General features: G+C 46.7%; 1 protein-coding gene across 1 annotated transcript in view; it reads right to left on the reverse strand.

Annotated features, from left to right (window-relative positions):
* Nucleotides 1-6,150: 6,150 nt before the first annotated feature.
* The window catches only part of ocstamp (osteoclast stimulatory transmembrane protein), a 49,988-nt gene continuing 42,519 nt past the window's right edge, over nt 6,151-13,619 (reverse strand). The window contains exons 4-5 of the mRNA XM_070894894.1: nt 8,120-8,146; nt 6,151-6,489 (exon numbers count right to left, since the gene is read on the reverse strand). Coding sequence (XP_070750995.1) covers nt 6,151-6,489; nt 8,120-8,146 — 366 coding nt within the window. The remainder of the gene's footprint in view (nt 6,490-8,119; nt 8,147-13,619) is intronic.

Here is a 13,619-nt window from a genome sequence, read left to right on the forward strand (position 1 = left end):
TGATAAAGTTCCTCGTTGGTAGCTGGCAATCCCTACTATTTACAGGACACACCCCTGGGACCCCTAATGAGATAGTTGGAAATGCTATCGACCAATGTAACCAAATAATAGGGGCGAAATTGCCCTGCGTCCCGTTTGGGGACGGTAACCCGCTGGGGTGGGGACTTCCTTCACCCGCTGCAGAAGTCCCGTCCCCGCTGCTAAATTGGGCTTACCACCCTTCAAAGGAATTGGAGCACGATCTTGTGCCCTCCACTTCCTTTAGGGGTGGGGGGGCGGGTGCCGGGGTAATGCTGGGGCAAGTAATGCAGCACTACGCAGATGCTCCACGTGGAGCTGACGCGCTTCATGTGCTTCAACGCCTCTCCCTTTCGCTTAAAGGGGAGGGCCGCTGTGCACTCTGCATGGACACTGATGGGCATCCACTCGGCCACCAGGTCAGCGTGGGACCAGGCCTGCAGCCCAACACCCAAAACGGAGGAACGGACCACGCTAGGGAGCAGTTCCTCGAGCCGACCCGATGGCGGTGCGGGGTCTTTAACTTCCGCCCCGTGAGCGGATGTCGGCCATCTTCACTACCCGCAAAATTGGTGTTGACAACTGCTCACACCAGCCTTGCAGGTCAAGGAGCAATTTCCCCCACAGGGCGGAAAGGGGTCAGCACGTGGCGCTGAGTGGTCAGCGCGCACAGTGGTGACATCATCACCGATTGCACATGGCCCGGGGCGCTAACTGGAGCGCCATGGCTATGCCTCCACAAACCCCCTGGGCGCAAAGTGTCTTCCGCTAACGGGCCTCTGAAAAAGGGACAATTTCTCCCTCAATAACTCAGTGATCAATTTCTAACACTTGGAATTAATTTCACATCTAGTTCTCATTAAATAGCTTGTCTGGACAAAGGTGACTTACCTGCTATTGACACAACACAGGCCATGTGTTTCCATGTACACACAGACAGGCTGCTTTCAGCAAGCGCTAATCAAATTAAAGTTCTACAGGAAGTCACAAACTACTCATAAAAAAACATAACGTAGGGATTCTTGTGATATTAAACAGTGCAGAACTTCAGTCAATCACACTGAGTCTGATGGAGCGTTTTTATACAAGAACATGACCTTGTTTTCTCTATTAGTTAGCTGTGGGCTTTCTGTTGTTATTTCAGATTGTACATCATCTAAACCCAACAGCACAGAAAACATTTTTGGTGTCTGCTGGGTTTTTTTTGGGCATCCAACCTACATTTTAAAAGCTTTGCGCTCCTAAAAAAATCGAATCTGATACCGGTGGAGCTATGATGTAGTCATTCAGGGTTGAATAATGCAGGTTGTGAATATTCTATTGTTAAATACTGGAGTTTTTCTCTCAATTGCCTTTAGGAATCAGCGGAGAAAGGCCACAAATTTTCTTGGAAATGTTACCAGTTGTGATATGTTTTATAAAGGAAATCAAATAAATTGGGAAGGCCAATGCTAGTGCACATTATCAATGGATGACTGAAAGGAGTAGGCTCCGTGGATTTCTCTTGTTTAACTGTTTTTTTATGAGAGCAGGGATGGTCTAGCTCCCCCCGAATGGCGCGAGATTCTTAGTAATTCTCACGGAAAAGTGGGGGGTGGGGGGAGGGGGCGCCAATAATTCACCGTTATGGTACCATTTATGGGGTACTCGGGATATCTCCTGATTTCCTATATGGTCAGTCCAGCCCAGAGTAATCATCAACAACAACAACTTGTATTTATATAGCGCCTTTAATGCAGTGAAACGTTCCATGACATTTCACAGGATTATTATGAGGTAAAAAATTTGACACAGAGCCACATAAGTAGAAATTAGCGTAGGTGACCGTCAAAGAAGTAGATTTTAAGGAGCGTCTTGAAGGAGGAAAGAAGACTAAAGAGGCAGAGAGGTTTAGGCAGGGAGTTCCAGACCTTGGTGCCTAGGCAACAGAAGGCACGGCCACCAATTGTTGAGCGATTATAATCAGGGAATGCTCAAGAGGGCAGAATTAGAGGAGCGCAGACATCTCGGGGGGGTTGTGGGGCTGGAGAATACAGAGATAGGGAAGGGATTTGAAAATAAGGATGAGAATTTTGAAATCGAGGCATTGCTTAACCAGAAGTCAATGTAGGTCAGCGAGCACAGAGATGGGAGAGCGGGACTAGGACACAAGCAGCTGAGTTTTGATTCACCTCTAGTTTACATAGGGTAGAATGTGGAAGGCCATCCAGGAGTGTGTGGAATAGTAAAATCTAGAGGTAACAAAGACACAGTAAGGGCTTCAGCAGTGGATGAAAAAAAACGTACCTAAAAATCGTAACTAATTGAGTTACTTTGGTGCAAATTGATCGGGGAAACTTGGATTTTTTAAACTTAGGCCAAAAAAAGGTGTCCTACTCTTTAAAAGAAAAAAGGCGCAAATCACTGGGGAAAATTGAGCCCTCATCTTCTGTAACCGCAAAGGCTACCACTCACTGACTGTCCAGTTGGTGTGCGATTGATATACGATTGATATACTGCAGGAGACCAACTTTATTAGTTTGTGAATCATAGTACAAAATGTATTTTTATTAATTGATGCATGTTATAAATTGTGTTATTGTGGTGATAATTGTGGAGAGTGTTTTTAGATGATTCCGGTGAGGAGAGGCTTGAGATGCTCAGACTTTTTTCACTGATGTAGGGAAGGATGTGAGATAGGCCACAAATGAGGCCAGGACCCAGATATGCTGAGTCTCGGCCTTATGGCTGAATTCCACAATAGTCTTTTGGAGACATAAACAAGGATTAAACAGGGTCACGGCTGGGGGCATGGACTCACTATGTTAAGGGACCTGGCATTGGGTAACCAGAGATACGCCTAGTGAGACATATCTTGCCAATACCTTTGAATGTGGGGCACATCTGGGGGTTCAAGGCTGTTATCGTGTTCTGAGTTCCTGAAGAGAAACCAAATTTTATTTTTAATTAAAGGCAGCCCCTTATAAATGGGACCACTGAGAGCCTTCTGTTTCCGAGGTGAAGACACCTCCCCCGGCCTGATACTTTCCGGCTACATCCATCCACCGTGGCTCCATATCCCTTAATACCTTTGTCTAGCAAAAATCTATTGATTTCAGATTTATAATTATTATTTGAGCTAACATCTACTGCTTTTTGTGTGAGAGAGTTCCACACTTCAAGCACCCTTTGTGTGACGGAGTATTTCCTAACCTCTTCTGGCTGGCCTGACTCTGATTTTAAGGTTATGTTCCCTTGTCCTAGGCTTCCCCACCAGCAGAAAAGGTTTTTTATCTACCGTAATAATTCCTCTCAAATCCTAAAAATCTCAATCAAGTCACCTTCTATATTCCAGGGAAAACAAGCCTAGTTTATGTAATCTCTCCTCATAATTTAACTGTTGGTGCCCTGGTAACATTCTGGTACAGCTATGGAGAGAACCCAAGCATGGGATTCATTTCGGATTGTTCGAGCAAATGCAATGTGCCGAATGGCTAACTTGTCTCAGGGACTGGAAAAGTTAGATGCGGGAAGAATGTTCCCGATGTTGGAGAAGTCCAGAACCAGGGGACACAGTCTTGGGATAAGGGGTAGGCCATTTAGAACTGAGATGGGGAGAAACTTCTTCACTCAAGAGAGTGGAATTCCCTGCCGCAGAGAGTTGATGATGCCAGTCCATTGGATATATTCAAGCGGGAGTTAGATATGGCCCTTACGGCTAAAGGGGTATGGAGAGAAAGCAGGAAAGGGGTACTGAGGGAATGATCAGCCATGATCTTATTGAATGGCGGTGCAGGCACGAAGGGCCGAATGGCCTACTCCTGCACCTATTTTCTATGTTTCTATGTTTCTATGAGCTGAGGCAAGGGCGAAGAAGGGCGAAGTTATGGAGGTGGAAATAGGCAGTCTTAGTTATGCTGCGGATATGTGGTCAAAAGCTCTTTTCAGGGTCAAATATGACACCAAGGTAGCGAACAGTCTGGTTTAGCCGCAGACAGAAGTTGGGGAGAGGGATGGAGTCAATGTCTAGGGAAGAGAGTTTGTGGCGGGGAGCAAAAACAATGGATTCGGTCTTCAAAATATTCAGTTGGCGAAAATTTCTGCTCAACCAGAATTAGATGTCGGACAAGCAGTCTGACAATTTAGAGACCGTGGAGGAGTCTAGAGAAGTGGTAGTGAGGTAGAACTGGGTGTCATCAGCGTACATGTAGAAACTGACGCTGTGTTTCCGGATGATGTCGTCAAGGAGCAACATGTAGATGAGATATAGGAGGGGGCCAAGGATCAATCCTTGGGGGACACCAGAGGTAATGATGCAAGGGCGAGAAGAGAAGCCATTGCAAGTGATTTTCTGGCTACGATTAAATAGATAAAAATGGAACCAGGCGAGTGCAGTCCCATCCAGCTCGACGATGGTGGATAGGTGTGGAGAGGGATAGAGTGGTCAACCGTGTCAAAGGCTGCAGACAGGTCGAGAAAGATGAGGAGGTATAGTTTGCCTTTGACACAGACACAAAGGTGTCATTTGTGACTTTGATGAGAGCCGTTTCGGTACTGTGACAGGGGTGGAAACCGGATTGGAGGGATTCAAACATGGAATTGTGGGAAAGCTGTGCACGGATTTGGGAGGTGACAACACATTGAAGGACTTTGGAGAGGAAAGGGGAGTTGGAGATGGGGCAGTATTTTCCAAGTACGGAGAGGTCGAGGATTGGTTTTTAGAGGAGAGGGGTGATGATGGCAGATTTGAGGGAGAGGAGGACAGTACCTGAGGAGAGAGAACCATTAACAATGTCAGCTAACATCGGTGCCAAAAAATTAAGTTGGGTGGTTGGCAGTTTGGTGAGAATAGGGTCAAAGCTGGAAGTGAGTCCCATGGACAGGATAAGCTCGGAAAGATCATGAGGAGAGATCAGAGAGAAAATGGAGAAAGATGTGAGGTCAGGGCTAGGGTAGAGGGGATCCTTATAGGAAGTTTGACCTGGAGGGCTAGGGGAAGGAAGGGAAGAGGCAAAGATGGCCGAACGGATGGTCTCAATCTTAGAGACAAAGAAATCCACGAGCTCCTCATTGAATAATGTGGAGTGAAAGAGTTGCTTTGTGTACAAGTTGAACCTATTTTTGTTTGTGTGTGTGATAGATGAGTCTGTGTTAAGTTTAGTGGCTCTCTTAAGTGACACCAACCAATGTAATTATCAAGATTTGTGATTGAATCTCCTGAAAGTGGAAGGACAATAATCACCCAACATTTTGCCTGGAATGTGTAATTTGATGTTGTGAACAGAACCGTGTGTGACTGTACAAGGGGTCCAACTCTGGGGCTGTCCCATTCCAATTCTGTGGGATGTTCCACATTGATGCAGAGTACATTGGTATAAAGTACAAAAGTTTGGAAATTATGATGAACCTGTATAAAACACTGGTTTGGCCCCAACTGGAGTACTGTGTCCAATTCTGGGCACCATACTTTAGGAAGGATGTGAAGGCCTTAGAGAGGGTACAGAAAAGATTTATGAAAATGATTCCAGGCATGAGGGACTTCAGTTACGTGGATAGACTGGAAAAGATGCGGTTGTTCTCCTTAGAGCAGAGAAGATTGAGAGGAGATTTGATAGAGGTGTTCAATATTATGAGGGGTCTGGACAGAGTAGATAGAGAGAAACCGTTCCCATTGGCAGGAGGGTCGAGAATCAGAGGACACAGATTTAAGGTGATTGGCAAAAGAATCAAAGGTGACATAAGAAAAAACTTTTTTATGCAGTGAGTGGTTAGGATCTGGAATGCACTGCCTGAAAGGGTGGTGGAGGCAGACTCAAATGTGGCTTTCAAAAAGGAAGTGGATAAGTATCTGAAGGAAAGATATTTGCAGGGCTACGGGGAAAGGGCGGGGGAGTGGGACTAGCAGAGAGTTGGCTCGACGGGCCAAATGGCCTTTTTCTGTGCTGTAACCATTCTATGATTCTATGATTATATGATGTACTCTTACTGCAATGAATAGTGCACTAACACTGGGGCCGGGCTTGAGTGACATCAAACATGCCGCGACATTGGCCTGGCGGCTGCGTCAATATTCACGCCAAATTTTTAAAATGTTATTTCTACTCCTCTGATGTTTTAATATGTATCCCAAAAAGCCAAGCCAGTAGATCAGAGTCACATGTTGCAGTGACTTTCAAAGGTCACATTGCACTGTTCTGACACAGTGAAAATGGCCATCTTGTTTGCGAATTGATCTTCTGAATCTTGCAGCATCTTTTGGTGGAGATAGTTGATCCTTTCATCCTCCCGTTGCTCAAAGAAGGTTGAGGAAATTTTCCTTCGTACACGCAAGGCATAGGTTTCCAAAAACACTGTTACATAAGCAATAAAGTACAGCAGGCTGACCACATAGATGATTTTGATGTTTGGGGGAGACGGCTGGAACATGCAATGATCGGACACAAAGATGAACTTCCAGTGGAAATCAACTTCCCGTGTTAGTAGGTTTTGTCTCTCGGGGATTACTTTAAAAATGTCAGCTATCAAAAACACCATATCTACCTGAAAAAGACCAATTCATGTTTAAAGTCCTGTCATAAATAAGAGCATCAACTATACAGAAACTAGATAAACTACAAAGAATATTTCAAGGTGATCTCTTTCCCAAGATAGCGTGTTGCAATTGTTACATTATATTATAGTGATAGGGAAGGATTAATTATATTAATGATTTAACAATCCCACTGACTGTAAATACCCACCATGCAAGCTTTATATGATTCAGTAGTCTTATTTGATGGCTAGCAGTATAATATATTGTGGTCAGTCTGGCTTCCCAGATGTCATGTATTCAACCAGCATTGTAACCTATGTATAATCTGACCTAAGTTGTACACTGTGAGAACACTGACCACTAGGTGGTGAACTTGTGGGAGACACTCCTAACCTAGACCTTCAGATATAAAAGGGGAAGCTCTGCCCACTTCCAGCACTTGAGTGCTATGAAATAAAGGACAGGTCACAGACTGACCTTCTCTCAAGCATGGGCCTCGTGTGCATTTATACTGTATAGTAAGGACGTATCAATGGCGACAAGAAACTGGGAATTAAACCACGCGAGAATGACCACTAGCAGAACAGACGAGAGGTACTGTGTTAAGGAATGGTTGGGACAGAGATTCAACATTGTTAAAACAGCACACAGTTCTCCAGGCAGACAAGGGCAGTCGGGCATGCCCCAACATGTAGTCGAACCCAGAGGGGGAGTTCGACAGAGACAATGGCAAGTTGAACGGCGATTCACGCCATTGCAAGGGACAATGCGGCCAGTAATGGGGCCATCAACACCTGTTAATGGCGCACTCAAGGACAGGGGCAGTCAGGGACGATCGACTGGCAAGGGACCTTTTGTTTCAAACATGCTGGAGGTGTGGAGGCACACACTCAGCCAGAGTTTGCAGAGGTGAGCAAAATACATGCAGAAATTGCAGAAATGAACACTGGGGGAAATCGCTGGAAGCTGAAGTTCAGCGAGTTCATGTGGAGCACGTATACAGTTCATACACCAGGACACCACCGATAATGATGAAAGTGCTCCTCAATGGCATCCCAGTATCAATGGAGCTAGACACGGGGGCCAGCCAGTCCCTGATGGGTATCAAACAGTTCGAAAAGTTGTGGGTGTCCAAGGCCAGGAGGCCAAAATTATCGCCGATTATGCCGGTGCTTAAGGCGGATGGGTCGGTCAGGATATGTGGCGATTACAAGGCCACCATCAATCGGGTGTCACTCCAAAACCAGTACCCGCTACTGAGAGCGGAGGACCTCTTTGCGACGCTATCCGGTGGCAAACTTTTTTCAAAATTGGACCTGACCTCAGCTTACATGACCCAGGAGCTGGCGAGTGAGTCGAAGAAGCTGACTACCATCACGACACACAAGGGGTTGTTTGAGTACAACAGATGTCCGTTCGGGATTCGCTCGGCCGCCGCGATCTTCCAACGAGATATGGAAAGCCTCCTCAAGTCGATTCCAGGGACGGTTATTTTTCAGGATGACATCCTCATTACGGGTTACGATACTGAAGAACACCTCCACAACCTGGAGGAGGTGCTATGCAGACTGGACCGGGTCGGGCTGTGACTGAAAAAGGTGAAGTGTGTCTTCCTAGCTCCAGAGGTAGAATTCCTGGGGATGAGAGTAGCAGCAGACGGGATCAGCTCCACTGCATCCAAGATGGAAGCGATCCAGAGAGCACCCAGACCCCGTAACACGACGGAGCTGCGTTCGTTCCTGGGGCTCCTGAACTATTTTGGTAACTTTCTTCCCAAATTGAGCACGCTGCTAGAGCCGCGACAAGTGCTCCTACGCAAAGGTCACGAATGGGTCTGGGGGGACAGCCAGGAAAGGGCTTTTAATAGAGCACGCAATTTGTTATGTTCCAACAATCTGTTAACGCTATATGACCCATGTAAGAAACTTGTGTTAACGTGCGATGCGTCGTCCTATGGTGTCGGGTGTGTGTTGCAGCATGTCAATGCCAAGGGTCAGTTACAGCCGGTAGCTTATGCCTCCAGAAGTCTATCCCAGGCAGAAAGGGGCTACGGGATGGTAGAAAAGGAGGCGCTCGCATGTGTATATGCGGTAAAGAAAATGCACCAATACCTGTTTGGCAGGAAATTTGAGCTGGAGACAGATCACAAACCCCTAACGTCCCTTTTGGCCGACAACAAGGCCATAAATGCAAATGCATCGGCCCGCATACAGAGGTGGGCACTCACGTTAGCCGCCTATGACTACACAATTCGGCACAGACCGGGCACCGAAAACTGCGCCGATGCACTCAGCAGGCTCCCACTAGCCACTACTGAGGGGGCTACCGAGCATGCTGCTGAGATGGTCATGGCTGTTGAAGCGTTCGGAAGCGAAGGCTCACCCGTGACAGCCCGTCAGATTAAAGTCTGGACAAATAGAGACCCGCTATTGTCTCTAGTCAAGAAATGTGTCCTGAATGGGGACTGGGCAGCCACGTACAGGGCATGCCCTGAGAAATTTAAACCATTTCACAGGCGCAAGGATGAACTCTCGATTCAGGCTGATTGCCTACTGTGGGGAAACCGCGTAGTCATGCCCCAGAGGGGCAGAGAGGTGTTCATCAGAGAACTCCACAATGGGCACCTGGGCATTGTCACGATGAAGGCAATTTCCAGGTCACACGTTTGGTGGCCAGGGATAGACGCAGATCTGGAACTTTGTGTTTGCAGGTGCAACACGTGTGCCCAGCTGGGCAATGCGCCCAAGGAAGTCCCCCTTAGCCCCTGGCCATGGCCCGCCAAGCCTTGGTCATGCATCCATGTGGACTACGCAGGTCCTTTCATGGGGAAAATGTTTTTGGTTGTAGTAGACGCCTACTCCAAATGGATCGAGTGTGACATTTTAAATTCAAGCACATCCTCTGCCACGGTAGAAAGTCTACGGGCAATGTTCGCCGCCCACGGTCTACCGGACATCTTGGTCAGCGACAATGGCTCGTGCTTCACAAGCACTGAATTCCAGGACTTCATGGCAGGCAATGGAATTAACCATGTCAGTGGTGCAGTCTTTCAGATGAGATGTTAAACCAAGTGCTCTCTCAGAGGGATGTAAAAAATCCCAAGGCACTATTTCGAAGAAGAGCAGGGGAGTTATCTCCATGTCCTATATTTATCCCTCCAATGGCCCCGGCCTACTGATGGCCATTGGAGAGAGCAGCGTGCGGTGGCTGGGCCCGGAAATCGGCATGGTCCTGGCCTGCAAGACCATCAGCAGGCCGGGGCCATTGGAGGGAGCAGCGTTAGGCGGTATACCACTGCAGGGAGCAGCGCGTGCTGCTGCAGGAGGGCGATGGCTACGAAGCCAGGTCGCTGATTGCAGTGCGGGCAGGCACAGCAGGAGGGACGAAGGAGCGGCAAGAGTCTGTAGAGGGAAGTGACCGGGGCCCAGGAGAGGCGTGAATCTGGGGCCCAGAGGAGGCGAAGGCCCAGGGGCAGCACGGGCCAGCCCACACTGCAATATATGTGCGCGCTCGGTCTGTGCAGCAGAGCTGGTCTCCAGTTAGTCTTGGGTAATCCTCACCACTGGACCAAGACCTAGCTCTGTCAAGCTCATGTGGTGGCTGGTGTGCAACAGCCACCACACGTTAAAAAAAATCCAAGCACAGGCATCTTCCTTCCTTCACAATGTAGTTCGGGATCTGGAATATTCGGTCCTTCATTGAAACACCTGTGAACTCATCCCTTTTTGGCGTGGAAGCAAGTCATCCTCGCTTCCAGGGACTGCCTATGATGATGATATTTAGCCCTCAATCAACATCTCAAAAACAGATTATCTGGTCATCATTACATTGCTGTTTGTGGGGAGCTTGCTGGGTGCAAATTGGCTGCTGCATTTCCTACATTACAACAGTGACTATACTTCAAACGTACTTCATTGGCTGTAAAGTGCTTCAATGATCACAGTGATAAAGAGTGATCAAGACTTGAATCGATGTTACTCATTTCCTTGAGAAAGATTACTTGTTTGTAATGATATGTATTAAATTAATTAAATACATAATTTACTGGAATAACATTACACTTGTCAGAATTTCTGGCCCCAAGTTTCCACACGCGGCAAAACAGGCGCCCCTCCGAGCTGGGCGCCCATTTTTCGCGCCGAAAACGGCGCCTGAAAAAAAACGGGCTATTCTCGAGCGCTTTGCAGCTCGATGTCTGCTTGGCGCGGCGCACAGGGGGCGGAGCCTACCACTCGCGCCGATTTTGTAAGTAGGAGGGGGCGGGTACAATTTAAATGAGTTTTTTTGGTGCCGGCAACCCTGCGCGTGCGCATTGGAGCGTTCGCGCACGCGCAGTGTGAAGGAAACATTGGCACTCGGCCATTTTAAAAAGTGCTGCAGAAAAAGTAAAAATTTGTTTTTTGAACCCTTGCAAAGGCTTGCATTTTAATTTTCTTGATATTTCTGTGTGTGAGGGTGAGGGAGTGCATTCTGTAATTAAAGATAGACTGTGATAAACGGGACACGTGCACTTGTTTGAGACTATTCAAATTCTTTGTAGCTGTTCAATTTTTAACATTTTTTAATAAAACCACATTGCCCTTCCATGATCAGCACTGAGGCTTCTTGCAGCTTTCTCCCCCTGCCGTCCGTCAGGCCCGACGGCAAATGGCTGCCTCAAGCACTGAGGCTTCCTGCAGCTTTCTCCCTGCCTCCCTCCCCCCCTGCCGTCGGGAACGGCTGCCTCAAGTGCTGAGGCTTCCTGCAGCTTTCTCCCTGCCTCCCTCCCCCCCTGCCGTCGGGAACGGCTGCCTCAAGTGCTGAGGCTTCCTGCAGCTTTCTCCCTCCCCCCGCCGTCGGTCGGTCCTGACGGCAAACCGCTGCCTGAAAGGCCTGCCCGAAGCACTTTCACACAGGTAGGAACATGGTTTATTTAATCTTTTCTTTGCTTATAAATTTTTATTCAGGTTGGATTTATTTGTACAATATTTGTATAAGTATAACTAAGGATTTATTGTAGAATTTAATGACTTCCCTTCCCCCCCACCTCGTTCCCGACGCCTAATTTGTAACCTGCGCCTGATTTTTTAATGTGTAGACAAGGTTTTTTCAAGCCTACAAAAATCTTCACTTGCTCCATTCTAAGTTAGTTTGGAGTACGTTTTCACTGTGGAAACTTTGAAATCAGGCGTCAGTGGCCGGACATGCCCCCTTTTGAAAAAAAAATTCTGTTCAAAAGTGAAACTGTTCTACCTGACTGGAACTGCAGAAAACTTAAATGTGGAGAATTCCGATTTCTAAGATACTCCGTTCTCCACCAGTTGCTCCTAAAAATCAGGAGCAAATCATGTGGAAACTTGGGGCCTCTATTTCTAAACAGATCCTCATTTCCTTTCAGTTCCAATCTTTAAAAGCTTTATTATTTGATATAGTTTGCCAGTGTTACTCCTCTATATGTCCAACGACCCTCTTCCGTTTTGACAACATAGCAGCATATTACTTCAAGCGCCTAGTATGCTGGTTATAGTATCAAGCTGAGAGGGAGTTTAATGAGAGAGAGAGATTGTTATTAGTGGTGGGAGGCATTTGAAATGGTTAAAAAATTTTGAAATGCAGAGAGCGGGATAGGGGGAGAAATTTGGGAGTGCCCCGTTTAGGGCACTAACTTTCAAAAGTTTGATAAATTAGCGCAGGTGCTAACGGTTTCAAAGTTATAATAAATTCGGCGTTGAGCTCCACTTCCTTCCCGGAGCGCAATGGGCAGTAGGCGAGGCAGTGAGTGGAGCAGCGTTACGCACTGGGCGTTGCAGCGCTACCGTGTGGAGAGGCTCCGTCCCTCCCTTAAAGGGAAAGGCCATCGCTGCAGGCTCTGCAAAGAAAAAAAACATACCTTCTCCACAACGGCAGCTGCGATCCCACTCGATCAGCCCGGCACTCAAGCAGAAGGAGATTGCGGGCGCAGTGCTGTACCGTCGCCGCAAAAACATCGCTGTTGGTGGGAGCTTGCTGTGCGCAAATTGGCTGCTGCGTTTCCTACATTACAACAGCGACTACACTAGCAGGAAAGGGGTACTGAGGTGATGATCAGCCATCATCTTATTGAATGGCGGTGCAGGCTCGAAGGGCTGACTGGTCTACTCCTGCACCTATTTTCTATGTTTCTTCCTTTTCTTTTTAAGTATTGCTTGGAGCAGAAGCTAAATAAAAAGGTGACACAGTGAGGCAAGCTGATAGTGCCAGGATGCAGCACAACAAGAAACAAGAATAGTAAATCATCCCAGAGTTGCAGAGGGCAAACGCACTTTTTCCTCAGGTAAAAATTGTACAGTTAAAGTAATCCCTTTTAACTTCACACATATTCCTAGCACAGCAGAAGCAGAGAGCCCTTGTGAAAATGTTATCTGCCCATCATCTCAATTTGGGCATGGGAGGGACCTGAGGAAACAAAGGAAATATAATTTACCAAATAAAAATTTGGGGAATGGTAAGAATTTTGCGTGATTAACGCGTGTAAACTATGGTAACTGCACTTGTGAACATTTTCTCTAGTCAGCATATCTAGCAAGATCATAAATGTGTTCTTTTAGAACTTATTTACAATTTCATTAGAACTAACAAACTCGGAAATCATCAATTTCCTTTCTCACTCATGTGTTTATCTAGCTTCCTCTTAAATTATGATGATGAAATGCATCGATACTAGTTATCTCAACTTCTCCTTGTGGTAGTGAATTCCACATTCTCACCACTCTCTGGGTAAAGAAGTTTCTCCTGAATTCCCCATTGGCTTTATTAGTGACTCTCTTATATTTATCGCCCTTAGTTCTGGTCTCCCCACAAGTGGAAACATCTTCTCTACGTCTACTCTATTGAACCCTTTCATAATCTTAAAGACCTCTATCAGGTCACGCCTCAGCCTTCTCTTTTTCTAGAGAAAGGAGCTCCGGCCTGTTCAATCCTGACAGGTATAACCTCTCAGTTCTGGTATCATTTCTAGTAAATCTTTTTTGCATCTTCTCCAGTGCCTCTATATCCTTTTTGTAATATAGAGACCAGAACTGTGCAAGTGTGGTCGAACCAAGGTTCAATATAAGTTTAACATAACTTCTCT

Source organism: Pristiophorus japonicus, chromosome 12 (genome assembly GCF_044704955.1).
Source record: "Pristiophorus japonicus isolate sPriJap1 chromosome 12, sPriJap1.hap1, whole genome shotgun sequence".
Classification (NCBI taxonomy): domain Eukaryota; kingdom Metazoa; phylum Chordata; class Chondrichthyes; family Pristiophoridae; genus Pristiophorus; species Pristiophorus japonicus.